At 44.8% G+C, this 15,638-nt stretch overlaps 1 protein-coding gene and 1 long non-coding RNA gene across 2 annotated transcripts in view; one reads left to right on the forward strand and one right to left on the reverse strand.

Annotated features, from left to right (window-relative positions):
- The window catches only part of LOC136324761 (uncharacterized), a 50,969-nt gene extending 45,887 nt beyond the window's left edge, over positions 1–5,082 (reverse strand). Inside the window, exon 1 of the long non-coding RNA XR_010729136.1 lies at positions 4,952–5,082. This is a non-coding gene — a long non-coding RNA (uncharacterized lncRNA). The remainder of the gene's footprint in view (positions 1–4,951) is intronic.
- The window catches only part of FGD4 (FYVE, RhoGEF and PH domain containing 4), a 283,378-nt gene continuing 272,281 nt past the window's right edge, over positions 4,542–15,638 (forward strand). The window contains exon 1 of the mRNA XM_066258073.1: positions 4,542–5,051. Coding sequence (XP_066114170.1) covers positions 4,775–5,051 — 277 coding nt within the window. The 5' untranslated portion in view covers positions 4,542–4,774. The remainder of the gene's footprint in view (positions 5,052–15,638) is intronic.

The raw sequence follows: 15,638 nt of genomic DNA on the forward strand, positions 1-15,638 counted from the left end.
AAAAGTATTGGGGGGTACTTTAAGCTTCATCAGTAACCAATTTTCCTTTTTTTTTTATAGAGAGAAGGATAAATAGGGACAGACAGACAGAAAGGGAGAGAGATGAGAAGCATCAAGTCTTTATTGCAGCACCTTAGTTGTTCATTAACTGCTTTCTCATATGTGCCTTGACCAGGGGGCTACAGCAGAGTGAGTGACCCCTTGCTCAAGCCAGTGACCTTGGGCTCAAGCCAGCGACTTTTTTTTTAAGTCAGCAACCTTTGGGCTTCAAGTCAGCAACCTTTGGGCTCAAGCCAGCGACCATGAGGCCCTATCTATGATCCCACACTCAAGCCAGCAACTCCTCGCTCAAGGTACTGAGCCCATGCTCATGCCAGCTACCTTGGAGTTTCAAACTAGAGCCCAGTCCGAGGCTCTATACCACGCATGGCCAACAGTTTTTGCCCCTGGGCCAGATTAGAAAGAAAACTTTTTTCACAGGCCGGATGAAATATTAAAATTAAAAAATGTTAAATACAAAAATGATTCATTTAAGTAAACAAAATTTTATTATGTAATTTGTTTATGAATAAATGTGAGTGAAAAAATTTAATATATTATTTTAATAAAAATATTTTTAATTAAAATACAATTATATACTGTATAAATATCCAAACTGTATCACAATCAATTGAAGCAATATTTAATTAATAGAATGAGTTTGAAGGGGTTATATCACAAATAAAACAATTATTTTGTTTTACAAACAGACTGGACACGTTTCCAGTTATCAACTGCAGCTATTGTTTATGCACAGTGCCACTTGATTCAGCACACTTGACCACAAAAATAATGAATTGTTTGACCTTGGGTGCGCACTGGCAAACTCCGCCTAAAAGAATGTGGGTTTCACATCGCTGCTAAACGTCAAACAGTTCATATTGAGTACAGACGAGTACAAAAGTTGTAAATCTTTATTTTTTTTTGTATTTTTCTGAAGTTGGAAATGGGGAAGTAGTCAGACAGACTCCCGCATGCGCCCGACCAGGATCCACTGGCATGCCCACCAGGGGGCTATGCTCTGCCCATCTGGGGCGTCGCTCTGTTGCAACCAGAGCCATTCTAGCGCCTGAGGCAGCAGCCATGAAGCCATACTCAGCACCCGGGCCAACTTTGCTCCAATGGAGCCTTGGCTGCAGGAGGGGGAGAGAGAGAAAGAGAGGAAGGAGAGGGGGAGGGGTGGAGAAGCAGATGGGCGCTTCTCCTGTGTGGCCTGGCCGGGAATCAAACCCGGGACTACTGCATGCCAGGCCGACGCTCTACCACTGAGCCAACCGGCCAGGGCCTATAAATTTTTTTTTTTTTTTCTGAAGCTGGAAACGGGGAGAAACAGACAGACTCCCACATGCACCCAACCGGGATCCACCCGGCACGCCCACCAGGGGTGAGGCTCTGCCCACCAGGGAGCCATGCTCTGCCCCTCCAGGGCATCGCTCTGCCTCAACCAGAGCCACTCTAGTGCCTGGGGCAGAGGCCAAGGAGCCATCCCCAGCACCCGGGCCATCCCTGCTCCAATGGAGCCTTGGCTGCGGGAGGGGAAGAGAGAGACAAGACAAAGAGGAAGAAGGGGGGGGTGGAGAAGCAAATGGGCGCCTCTCCTGTGTGCCCTGGCCGGGAATCGAACCCGGGTCCCCCGCACGCCAGGCCGACGCTCTACCGCTGAGCCAACCGGCCAGGGCCCCTATAAATCTTTATAATGGTATTTTTTTTTTTTTAGATTTTATTTATTCATTATAGAGAGGGGAGAGAGAGAGAGAAGGGGGGAGGAGCAGGAAGCATCAACTCCCATATGTGCCTTGACCAGGCAAGCCCAGGGTTTTGAACCGGCAACCTCAGTGTTTCCAGATCAACGCTTTATCCACTGCACCACCACAGGTCAGGTTATAATGGTATTTTTTTAAAAAATAAAGAAGTATCACGAATCCATTCGACCAATTATTGGAAGTTAACCCTAAATTAGTCACACGTGGAATTCTTTTCCGCGTATCACTATCTTCTTAAATATCTCGATTTCCAATAATCAAAGATGCTTCTGTTTCTGAGTAGCTGAGATTTTAAAGTAGTGAAGAATATTAAAAATTTAATCGCAGGCCATATAAACTCATTACGTGGGCCAGATCCGGCCCGCAGGCCGTATGTTGGCCATGCCTGCTCTATCCACTGCGCCACGGCCTGGTCAGGCTTTAATAACGAGTTTTCTAAAGGAGAAGACTGCCAGTGTCTTTTCTCAGAAAAATAAGTTTCTCTAAGCTAAGTTGCTAATTCAGTATTATTATTTGCAACACTACCTTTTTATTGAAGCAAATTATGTTATAAATTTGTATTTAAATTGTAGTGAACTTATGTAAATGGAGATAAAACTCCTTTCAGTATTATTTTATATTTGAAACTATTTGTTTAGCCCTGGCTCAATAGCTCAGTTGGAGCATTGTCCTGAAGTGCAGGGGTTTCCAGTTTGATTCCTGGTCAGGGCAGGAACATGTCAATGTTCTTGTCTCTCCCTCTGTCCCTTCCTCTTACTCTAAAATAAATAAACATTAAAAAAAAGAAACTACTTTTAAAAATAATTTCCATTATGATATGGCATAGAAGAAAACACCACAATTCCACAGAAGGAGACACTATAACTAGGTACAATGCAGTGATATAGGGATAATAAATCTGAAGGGAGCAAAAGCTCCTTTGAACTTGGTCTGAATGTATGCTTTAAATATTAGGAGGGCAGTTCTTTCTTTCTCCTTGAGTAGCAGTCAAGGAGACTGAGATTGTTCAACTGTCGTGTGTGTGTGTGTGTGTGTGTGTGTGTGTGTATGTGACAGAGACAGGGAGACAGAGAGAGGGACAGCCAGTCAGGAAGGGAAAGAGATGAGAAGCATCAATTCTTCATTGTGGCACCTTAGTTGTTCATTGATTGCTTTCTCATATGTGCCTTGATGGGGGTGGGGGGTTACAGCAGACCGAATGACCCCTTGCTCAAGACAGCGACCTTGGGTTCAAGCTGGTGAGCCTTGCTCAAACCTGATGAGCCCGCACTCAAGCCGGCGATGTCGGGGTTTGAAACTGGGTCCTCTGCATCCCAGTCCCACGCTCTAGCCATTGCACCACCGCCTGGTCAGGCTGTTGAACTGCCCTCTTAAAAGATTTCCTGAGGGTCTGACTGGAGACTAGAGGTTTCACAGTGGATAGAGTGTGGAACTGGAACGCTGGGTCCCCTGGTTTCTGGGGTTACCAGCTTGAAAGTGGGATCATTAACATGATTCCCAAGGTGGCTGGCATAAACCCAAAGGTCTCTGGTTTGTACAAGGGGGTCATTGGCTGGGCTTGAGCCCCCTCACCAAAGGCATCTATAGGAAGCAATCAATGAACAAGTAAAGTGATGCAACTATGAGTTGATGCTTTTCATCTCTCTCCCTTCCTCTCTCTCTGTATCTCCCTCTTTCTAAAAATCATCGGTTTATTGAGGAGGACTGGTTATGGGCTACACACTTCAGGGAGCGGGAGGAGACGTTACCTTGGTGAAGGGCAATTTGAATAAACGTGGGATGGCTTCCTAGGTGAAAGGGATGGCTGGGGAACTCTTTCTGCTTGAGCTCAAGCACTTCGTTAGCCTGCTGTCCTGTCCCTTCTTATCTCTGCAGTTTTAGAACACAGTTTCTTTGTTACTAGAGAGACTAGTGAATTCTAAAGTGCAGGTAAGCAAACTAATAATTTAAAAATGTATTTTTTCCACTTGGTATTTAGCTGACATTAAAGAAAATTACTTGACAAGTTAAAAAGACTCTAAAGTGCATTACTAATGAAGTCCTGAAAGTTCATGGTGATGAAGGTTTGAACCTTCTGGAACCTGTGGAACCTATGGATTGATAGCTGCACCTCTTCTCTTTTACTTCCACGGAGACACCTTCAGGGTTCTCTGGCCCCATGCTCTTGACAAAATGATTTGATTCTGCAAGATGAGGAATGACCTTGGGCAGAGACTCCCCTAAGGATTCTAGCTCTGCAATGCTATGTGACCTATTGTCGCTTCCACATCTTGGTTTTCTTATCTGAAATATATTTAACTCACTGTATAGCTCTACGACATAAATAAGATTGTTATTAAGGGCTCAAATACCGTAGCTTGAGACACAAGTAAGACCACTGTCATGTAAGTGTATGAGAGCAGCAAGCCACTGGGCAAAGTCTAAAGAAACTATAATTATCTACCCCCCCCCCCCCCCAATCCATTGCGTGGCCCGCAGGTGTGCGCGGCAGACCTGCCTCACACCCTAGGTGTGCCGCCGCAGGTGAGCGCCGCGCGGTTCCTCTCGGCCAATGGGCGGGCGGGAGGCGGCGGGGCGGGGCGGGGCGGAGCCGCCAGGCCACCCGCGCTGGGGCCGAGCCCGGGGCGCGCCACTAGGCACTGCGCGTCCTTGGCAGCGCTCCCGGCTGCAGGAGGAGGGGGCGGCCCCGGCTGCGCGAACCGCCTGAAGGCTCGCTCTCCCAGCCCCGCCCCGGGGCCTCGGGCGCTCGGCTCCGGAGAATAGTGGGCGGAGGCCATCCTGGGCGGGTCGCGGGCGCGGCGGCGTTAGGTGAGAGCCGGAGCCGCAGAGCCGGAGCGCCGAGTTCTGCGTGGCCCTCAGCATCCCGGCGAGGAAGGGACGAGGGAGCACTGGCCACGGAGCCGCGGCAGCACAGGGGCGCGGGGGCGAGGCCGCCCCGGAGCCCCCCCTCCCGGGTCGCGCCGCCCGTGGGCATGCAGGCGACGCCCCCCCGGGTCGGGCTGCCCGTGAGGAGCCCACCGAGCGTCCACTCGCGTCCAGATCCGGGCGGGAGAGAGCGCGGAGCCGCGGGCGACCCCGGCACCGGGAGCAGCAAGGGCAGCTACGACTTCAGGCGAGTGGCGATCCGGCGGAAATCCAACCCCTCCTACCTGTTGCCTGGGACCCCCAGACCCTGGAGCAGGCCCTCGTCACAGCTGGGATGGGCCGAGACGGCCCCCTTCAGGATCCGGTCACCCGCAGCCCCCCCAGGTCAGTGCCTCGGGAGGGGAGGGGTGAGCGGGCGGCTGGCGCAGGTGAGGGACGCGCCCAGTGCCCTGCAGGTGCTCCGGCTCTGCGGCTGCAAAGGGAGTCAGCCCGGGACTTTTCCCCAGAGGTTTCCTGGCCACCTGCCCTCTTTTTGACCCTTCCCCCAAAGGACCTTGCTTGGGCAGGAACCCGCCGAGGGCCGAACTTGCCCTGGAGGTCAGTTATCAGAGCATTCCGGAAGTAAAGATATCCCTCTTAAAATAAAAGTTTGGTTATAATTCCCATTTTCTAAATACTGAAGTTTAAGTTTCTCCGCTCAGTTCTTGCTTCCGGCGAGTCCTCGTGAAGGTCGAGTGAACCGGAGAGGCTGGTGTCCATCCTGGTCCGGCAGCCTGGCTGCTGAGTGACCAGAGGCCGGCTCTCCTGAGCGCTTCTGTTTTCCCTTTTGAAAAAAACCCTCGACTCCCACCCTGAGTGTGAAAATCTGCAAGTTTCTTATATGGAAAAATGTTCCTAACATCAAGAAATTTAGTTCTTATTGCTGTTTTGGTAATGCGGTATTTTGAATTGTGAATTCTCATCGGATCTGAGTATTGGAAGAAATTCTCAGAATGATCTATTCAAGCCCAATCTCTTTAGCCCTTGAAAGGCTTCCTTTCTCCCAAGGAGAATTTGAAACTGTGTGGAATATATTAGAGATATTTTTCTTGATTTGCAAAAACTTTTCCTTACAATCGCCTAGCCCCTTTCTTGTGCTTCTGTTATGCCAGAAGTGGAGATGTCTTGCATGTAGACTGGTTGAGTCAAACCCTTATTTAAGCAGCAGGAATAGAAATATTTTAATTCGTTTTCACTCATTTTATTGGTTTAGCAAAGCTGTTACGATGTTTTGAATGTGATGAGCATTGGAGGTTTTGAATTTTTCTGTCTAGTCCTTGTCCTAAAGTTGTGGTAGTCATAGGGCAGAAAAATATGATGATGACTTACAATTCGATGAATTTAGAGCCGCAATAGATATGAGCAGAAATAGCGATGTGAGAAAAAAATGTAAACAAGTGACTGAATGACAGTGCTTGAAGACACTGGTGAAATAATCTCTGAAATCTCTTCTGGATTTAAGTGATTCATTTTAAAAGGAATATAAGAATGTCTTCTTCCTTTTGAAGTGAAAAGGTATTGCTTTGTGTTGAAATTATTCATGAGTTAATTTTTTGTTTGAGCTACCCAATGTCTTCATCATCAGCTGTTTTCAACTTGAGGGTAATAAAACCCAAGTTTTACACATCATTTTACTTAAAATCACCTGCTTAGTTTCAAGCTTTGAGCAGGTTAGCAAAAGATAAAAGAGCCCTCAAATAAATAGTGAATAAAGTTGTGGCAGTGTAAAAATCATTTCTATAAGGCGGCTGTGCTTATAAAAGAAAGAGTCCTTTTCCGCCCCTTTTCTAGTCTATTTTTTATCCAGAGAAAATCCAGAGTGCCTTTTTTTTAAATGAAATGGAGAATCTAGCAATAACTTTTCTTAGTTGTTTACATGATCTCAGTATTGTTTACAAGAACTCCTAGTTTTTGCTATTATTTTCAGGGTTAAAAGGTAATTCCTATATCTTCCTGGGTACAGTTCTTTTCTCTTTACCACAATATAATTTGTAGTATCTGTTGGAGAATGATCTGATGTGCTTTTCTGATTGGTTTTGTTTTCTTTTTAAGTGAGAGAAGGGTATATAGACAGGCTCCTTCATGTGCCCCGACAGGGATCCACCGGGCAACCTCATCTGGGACAGATGTTCAGATCAACCAGGGTTATCCTCAGCACCTGGTCTGCCAGTTGCCAGAGAGGAAGAGAGAGAGATGGGGAGAGGGAGGGAAAGAGAAGCAGATGGTCATGCTTTTCATGTGTGCCCTGACTGGGGATGGAACCCAGGACATCTCATGCCCGGCTGACACTCTATCCACTGAGCAATCTGGCCAGGGCCTGATCGGGTGTTTTGACAGGTAGTCTTAAACTTTGAATGGCCACACTTCATTCAACTTGGTTGGGTAAGAACATTTTAGAAAGTGCTTCCTTCTTTAAATCAAATCTGCCACTCTGTTAAGTCTCATCCAACTATCTATTACCGTATTTTTCCATGTATAAGACACCTTTTTTCCAAAAATTTGAGGTCTAAAAACTGGTGTGTCTTATACAGTGGTTGTAGATTTTTTTTACTTGCATTTCCCGCTTTTTTGTGCTTGTTTTGCGCTCATTGTTGAAGACAGTGATTTGTCATCAGACACAGATGAGGATAAGATAATGAGAGTTTTGACAGTGATTTGTCATCAGACACAGATGAGGATAAGCTAATGGGAGTTTTGACAGTGATGAGGAGTTGTATGAATTTTTTTTTTCCAGAGACAGAGAGTCAGAGAGAGGGTTAGACAGGGACGGACAGACAGACAAGAACGGAGAGATGAGAAGCATCAATCAGTTTTTCATTCTGTGTTGCCACACCTTAGTTGTTCATTGATTGCTTTCTCATATATGCCTTGACCATGGGCTTTCAGCAGACCGAGTAACCTCTTGCTCAAGCCAGTGACCTTGGGTCCAAGCTGGTGAGCTTTGCTCAAACCAGATGAGCCCGCGCTCAAGCTGGCGACCTTGGGGTCTCGAACCTGGGTCTTCTGCATCCCAGTCCGATGCTCTATTCACTGCACCACCGCCTGGTCAGGCGAGTTGTATGAATTTTATGATAAACAAAACTTGAGTTTAATAACTTTATGTAATTTTTTTTTGTTTCAAATTTCAGGCCCCAAAGTTAAGGTGACTTATACATGGGAGCATCTTATACATGGGGAAATATGGTATAATATCTCATCATCAGAAAGTAAACAAGGTTTAAATTCCTAAGAATATATCTATTCCTAAATAATACCTACAAAAGTATTTACCCAGGACAATCACAACGTTTGACCCATTGCAAACTCATAATCAGATTGTTACTTTCCCTCTTGAAGAAGGAACAAAAACTGAGAGGTTCAGAACTTAGCACAGAATTCAGTTGAATGGTCTTAGGTTATAGTCTATGATTGTGAAACCCACTATTTTTAGAGTTTACTGCTTTTTGGTAAAAAAAAAAAAAAAAAGGAAAGGCTACCAACTGCATCTTCTCTGGGGAGCTAAATGTGAATCTTCTCATCTAAGGGAGAGGTGAGGTAATTAAGACAGGGTCTGGGGTGGTATAGCACCCAAATTGTAGTCTCACTTTCATTTCTAGTTGTGTGAATTGTACCAAAACACTTAACTATTAGTTTGCTCATCTGGCCAAGGGAGAAAACAGTACCTTATAAGACTGTTGGGAAAATTAAGTACAATTATATAGATAAATGGCACAAAACAAACATGCAAGAGGGTATCCTAACAAGGAATCATTATCCATCTTTGTGTCCCAAAGAGTCTAGCATCACCACTGGCACGCAGAAAATGCTCTATAAATGTTCACAATAGCTACTATTTATTTGAGTGCATTTTGTATACTAAGAACTCTTTTATGTGATATGCACATGAATACATATGTGTATGAATTTATTTCAAAATAATCTTAATAGGTAGGTATCATAGAGTGGTACTTGGTTATCCAGGATTCAAGTTCAAGTGTGTCTGTCATCAGAGGCAATGCTTTTACCACACATAACATAAAGCACGTAATCCCAGCCTTACCTGTGGTGGTGCAGTGGATAGAGTATTGGCCTAGAACGCTGAGGTTCCTGGTTCGAAATCCCAGGCTCCATTTCCCTTCCAAGACCTTCAGCTTCCGGGAGCCAATGGTATTGCCCCCAGGGCAGTGTGGGCTTACCAGTTAGTTTGCTACTGGGGTTTATGTTATAGTTCTTTTTCTTTTTTTCCTCTTATCCTTGAGAACCTCTTTATCTTCTTGTGATCCCAGCAGTACACTTAAAAATATATCTTTTGTTATTTGTTGAGCATCTGAGTGCTTTGTAATGAAGGACTCTTCACATTATTATGACCTGCAAGGTTTCCTTAAGTAGAGTTTCTTTTCACAGTTCTTACCATGGCTGGTATACTCAGGTTTTCAACACATACCCCGATATCTTGAGCACTTTTAGAGGGCTAATTTCACTTTTATTGGGAAGGGGTTGGGATGGAGATTTGGATAAGAACAATGAGAATAATTACTATTTATTGAATGCTGGCTCTAAATCAGAACTATATGTATTTTACTTCCAATTCTTATTCTTTTGACAGCCCAGCAAGATGGGTGGTATTATTAGCATTTAGAGAAGAAAAATACCCCAAGTTTTAGAAAGTTTTACCTGTAATTTGTACAACTAGCCTAAGTTTCAGAGGCAGGGTTTGAACTAGGCCTCGCTGGCTTCACTTCTCACAAGCTTGTAACACTAGTTTTTAGTATGTCCCAGGCCTTTGAAAAGCAAAATACAATGCAGTAACATTGTGTCATATATGTTTATATATACGCTAGTGCTAATACTATTTGTAACATGAATGAATGTATATTATTTAAAACTGTGATCTAAAAAAGTAATGTATCTAAATATGTATAATAACATGATGATGTACATACATAATGCTTATATTTGTTAGAAGCTGTTTAAAGACAGACTTTGAAATTAGAAAGTTCTTTAGAGGAACAAGAAACAGGAAAAGTTTTTTTTCACTTGGCTTTCCTTCCAAGAGCAGTTTAAAAGAGTAGTCAGTTGTCTTTTAATGAATAGCCATTCATTAGGGGTTTGACCAACGCCACTACCTCTGGACTTCCAGGGTCCTTGGATTCAATCCTGGTGTAGCTGGGGTTGTACTGAAATTCTTTTTTACAAGCATTTGCTGGAAAGTTGACTGAAAAAAGACTCAAATGTGAAGCATTTATTTTTATTGATGTGAGTATAGTGAGATTCACTAGGTTTGGACAGGAGCTCATGAATCTGTATTTTTAAAAGGTATATCAGATAATCCTGATGAGTTGCTTGGTTTCCAGATGCCATTCTACTGGCTGCATCAGAATTACTTGGAGTGCTAATTAAAAATTCTTAGCCGCACCCTGATATAAATCAGAATCTCCAGGTGTAGGGTTAGAGAAGCTTGATTTTTAACAGGTGCCCCAGATGATTCTGAATGCAGCCTGGGTTTTGAACCACTGTGCATTCCCAACCAAGGTAAACTCCACCTTTGGTCCTGAAGACAGGCACCCAGGACTTGCAAGGGCAAGGAATGATAGATCATCCCTCAGTTGGCATATCACCTGGGCCCTCTGTACTTCTTGGCAGATTTATTGCTCATTTCTCATTTATTTATTTTTTTAAAGATTTTTCTTTATTCACTTAAAAAAAATTTTTTTATTTATTTATTCATTTTATTTTAATTTTTTTTCGTTTTTTTTCTTTTTTTTATTACTTTTTAGAGAGGAGAGAGAGTAAGAGAGAGAGAGAGAGAGAAAGAGAGAAGGGGGAGGGAGGAGCAGGAAGCATCAACTCCCATATGTGTCTTGACCAGGCAAGCCCAGGGTTTTGAACTGGCAACCTCAGCGTTTCCAGGTCGACACTTTATCCACTGCGCCACCACAGGTCAGGCACTATTTATTCATTTTAGAGAGGAGAGGGAGAGACAGAGAAAGAGAGAGAGGAGAGATAGAGAGAGAGAAGTGGGGGAGGAGCTGGAAGCATCAACTCCCATATGTGCCTTGACCAGGCAAGCCCAGGGTTTCGAACCGGCAACCTCAGCATTTCCAGGTCGACGCTTTATCCACTGCGCCACCACAGGTCAGGCTCTTTATTCACTTTTTTAGAGAGGAGTGGGTGGGGGAGGAGCAAGAAGCATCAACTTCCATATGTCCCTTGACCAGGCAAGCCCAGGGTTTCAAACTGGCGACCTCAGCATTTCCAGGTCGAAGGTTTATCCACTGTGCCACCACAGGTCAGGCTCTCCTTTATTCCTAATTGCATTTTTTTTAACATCTTTTCTACTTTGCTTGTTGTTTCTTAACCCCACCGTGTCCCCCTTGAAGTAGTCTTTTTTTTTTTTACAGAGGCAGAGATAGACAGGGACAGACAGACAGGAACGGAGAGAGATGAGAAGCATCAATCATCAGTTTCTCGTTGCGTGTTGCGACTTCTTAGTTGTTCATTGATTGCTTTCTCACATGTGCCTTGACCGTGGGCCTTCAGCAGACCGAGTAACCCCCTGCTGGGGCCAGCGACCTTGGGTCCAAGCTGGTGAGCTCTTTGCTCAAGCCAGATGAGCCCGCGCTCAAGCTGGTGACCTCAGGGTCTCGAACCTGGGTCCTTCCGCATCCCAGTCCAACGCTCTATCCACTGCGCCACCACCTGGTCAGGCGAAGTAGTCTTTAATTTATACAGATGTACTGTTTATATCCAACAGAAGTGTCTGATGTGAACTCGGTTGACCTCTTTTTGCTTCTTTCTCCCCTTCTCTTCCCTTTGAATGAATTAAATTTGACTATTCTCTGGAACTACCGCCCAGCAGCATTCTTCCTTAAACAGCTGTATGAACTTCATTTGCTGTCTCCACTTCTTTATCCTCCTCCCTACTTATTTCTAGGCTGCCTTCTGTTTCCAGCACTGGATCAGTACTCTGTTACCTAATAGTCTGTTTCCAGCCTTTATTCCTTTTTAAAAAAAATTTTCTTTTTAAGTGAGAGGAGGGGTCCACCTGTGTCTGGACCTGGGTCCACTCAGCAACCCTTTTCTGGGGCTGATGCTTGAATCAACCGAGCTATCCTCAGTGCCTGGGTCCCAGGCTTGAACTATTTGAGCCACTGGTTGAGAGAGAGGAAGAGAGAAGGAAGGGGGAGAGAGAGGGGAGGAGAATCAGATGGTCACTTCTCATGTGTGTCCTGACCAGGGATTGAACCCGGGACATCTGCATCCTGGCTGATGCTCTGTCCACTGAGCCAACTGGCCAGGGCCTATTTTTAATTATTTTTATTTTTATTTATTGATTTTAGTGAGAGAGAAAGGGGGGAAGAGAAAGAGAGAAAAGAAAGAGAGAGAGGAATCAATCTGATCCATCTGATCCTATATGTGGAACCGGCAAACTCTGTGCTTTGGGACAATGCTCTATCCAACCAAGCTATCCAGCCAGGGCTTCAGCCCTGTTCTTAATTTCTTAGTGTCATTTGCTTCTTTTTTAAAGTTTTTTTTTGGGGGGGGGTAGGGGTCTGGATTACCCAATATCACCTGATTTTCCTGCTTCTCTGGATCTCTTAAGTTTCTTCCTCTGGCTAGCCCATTTTTCTTCTTCCTTCCCTCCAATCTCTAGATTTCCTGCCGCCCCCTCTGTTCTTGAGCAGTCTCCTTCTGGCTTCTCTAGGTCATCTATACTGCTCTGCTAGGGTTTGCTTCAGAAATGGAAAATGTTATAAGGGCACCAAGTTGCAACTTCTTTCTCCTCCTGACACTCCTTGGAGGTATTCCCAACCTTGCTTTTGTTAGGCTTCCAAGTTTATTTTAAATCTGCTCCTCTGTTATCTACTTGCCATCCAGTCAGCCCCCAGTTCTTATTGGTTCACCTTCATTGATCATGTTTCAGTCCTACTTCTCTCCCTAGCAATGCTGCTTGCCACTCTATGTACATACACCCCCACCCCCAATAATTTTCTTAAATCTGGGAATTGATCATATCCTTCCCGTGGCCAGAAGCCTTCCACAGCTTCCCAGCTGCCTGTTATTGATGTCTGTAATGAGATACTCTATATATCAGGGGTCCCCAAACTTTTTACACAGGGGGCCAGTTCATTGTCCCTCAGACCGTTGGAGGGCCGGACTATAAAAAAAAAAAAAAGAACAAATCCCTATGCACACTGCACATATCTTATTTTAAAGTTAAAAAAAAAAAAAAACAGGAACAAATACAATATTTAAAATAAAGAACAAGTAAATTTAAATCAACAAGCTGACCAGTATTTCAATGGGAACTATGGGCCTGCTTTTGGCTAATGAGATGGTCAATATCCGGTTCCATATTTGTCACTGCTAGCCATAACAAGTGATATGTGCTCCTCTCACTGACCACCAATGAAAGAGGTGCCCCTTCCGGAAGTGCAGCGGGGGCCGGATAAATGGCCTCAGGGGGCCGCATGTGGCCCGCGGACCGTCGTTTGGGGACCCCTGCTATATATTTTTTATTATTTATTTATTTATTTTATATTTTTCTGAAGTTGGAAACGGGGAGGCAGTCAGACAGACTCCCGCATGCGCCCAACCGGATCCACCCGGCATGCCCACCAGGGGGTGATGCTCTGCCCATCTGGGGCGCTGCTCTATTGCAACCAGAGCCATTCTAGCGCCTGAGGAAGAGGCCATGAAGCCATCCTCAGCGCCCGGGCCAACCCTGCTCCAATGGAGCCCTGGCTGCGGGAGGGGAAGAGAGAGACAGAGAGGAAGGAGAGAGGGAAGGGTGGAGAAGCAGATGGGCACTTTTCCTGTGTGCCCTGGCCAGGAATTGAACCTGGGACTACTGCATGCCAGGCCGACGCTCTACCACTGAGCCAATTGGCCAGGGCCGAGATACTCTATATTTAAGAACGATCACTTGGTAACTATTGGTTAAACCTTTACCAGTAATCCCTCAGTAGGGAGATGGACCTTTGAGTTCATACAAATGTTTAATATTCTTAGTTTTTGGTGTGTTTTTTTACAGAGACAGAGAGAGATTCAGGGAGAGGGATCGATAGGGGCAGACAGATAGGAACGGAGAGAGATGAGAAGCATCAATCATCAGTTTTTTGTTGCAACACCTTGGTTGTTCATTGATTGCTTTCTTATACGTGCCTTGACCGCGGGCCTTCAGCAGACTAAGTAACCCCTTGCTCGAGCCAGCGACCTTGGGTCCAAGCTGGTGAGCATTGCTTAAACCAAATAAGCCCACGCTCAAGCTGGAGACCTCGGGGTCTCAAACCTGGGTCCTCAGCAGTCCCATGCTCTATCCACTGCACCACCGCCTGATCAGGCACAAATGTTTAATCTTATTTGAACTATTAAAGTTGCTCTAGTTATGCATTGACCGCACTTTAGGAGTTGTGTATGTGTTCTTTTTTTAATTTTTAATTTTTATTTATTTTATTTTCTTTTCTTTACAGAGACAGAGAGAGAGAGAGTCAGAGAGAGGGATAGATAGGGACAGACAGACAGGAATGGAGAGAGATGAGAAGCATCAATCATCAGTTTTTCGTTGCGACACCTTAGTTGTTCATTGATTGCTTTCTCATATGTGCCTTGACTGAGGGGCTTCAGCTGAGCCAGTGACCACTTGCTCAAGCCAGCATTCTCTGGGCTCAAGCCAGTGACCATAGGGTCATATCTATGGTTCCATTCTCAAGCCGGTGATCCCGCACTCAAGCTGGTGAGCCCACGTCAAGCTGGCTACCTTGGGATTTTGAACCTGAGTCCTCAGCATCCCAGGTTGATGCTCTTTCCTCTGTGCCACCGCCTGATCAGGCCTGAGTTCCTTTTTAATGAGAATACTCAAAGAGAGGCTAAGTGACTTATCGGTGGTGCTGTACAAGAGAGTGGATGTCAGATGTAACCCTTTCTGATCAGTAATCCCAGCTTGCAAACTAAGTATTCTCACATCAGTGGTTCTCAGCTTTCCTTCTGTGTCTACATCACTCCTGTGCTCCTATCAGGAAAATGCAGTTTTGTGCAGGGGTGTATTAAGGAAGGTGTGGGAATAGCACACTCTGTTCTTTTTCAGAATTCATGGAATAGATGTCCCTTTTAGTGTAACAGGTTTTATTATTCCTGGCATTCTTTTTGATGCTGTGATGTGTTGACTTCAGAGGTATAGGCATTTGTAGGATCTGGATTGCTCCTCCACTGAAGGCTGCAAAAATGCTTTCTTAAATTGTAAAGAGCTTCATTATTTTATACCTTTATCATTTCCCATTTCTGCTGTCTTCTTTCATCCTTTATAGCCTTTTTCTTTGCCTGTTGTTTCTCACTGTTAGGACTTGGCTTTAAAAGACAAAATTCCAAATAAAAGCCCTTCTTTCTTCTGTCCATCTCAAATGGTCACATCTTAAACAATTTGAGAGCCAGAAATTAGAAGTAATCAGCCTGACTGGTGGTGATGCAGTGGATAGAACATTGACTTGGGACTCTGAGGTCCCAGGTTCAAAACCCCGAGGTAGCCAATTTGAACGCAGGCTCACCAGCTTGAGCACAAAGTCGCTGGCTTGAGCTCAAAGGTTGCTGGCTTGAGCCTAAGGTCACAGGCTTGAGCCCAAAGGTCACTGACTTAAAGCCCAAGGTCGCAGGCTTGAGCAAGGGGTCACTTGCTTGGCTGGAGCCCCCCAGTCAAGGCATGTATGAAAAGCAATCAATAAACAGCTTAAGTGATGCAACTATAAATTGATGCTTTTCATCTCTCTCCCTTCCTTTCTCTCTCATGCAAGAAAAAGAAAAAACAATATTAGGAATAACCAGAAGCTAGATTTTAGCTCTCAGCTCTTCCAGAAAATAATGAGACTGTAGAATATTTTTTTTATTTATTTTTTATTTTTTTATGTTTACAGAGACAGAGAGAGTCAGAGGGATAGACAGGGACAGACAGACAGGAAT

Source organism: Saccopteryx bilineata, chromosome 2 (genome assembly GCF_036850765.1).
Source record: "Saccopteryx bilineata isolate mSacBil1 chromosome 2, mSacBil1_pri_phased_curated, whole genome shotgun sequence".
Taxonomy (NCBI): domain Eukaryota; kingdom Metazoa; phylum Chordata; class Mammalia; order Chiroptera; family Emballonuridae; genus Saccopteryx; species Saccopteryx bilineata.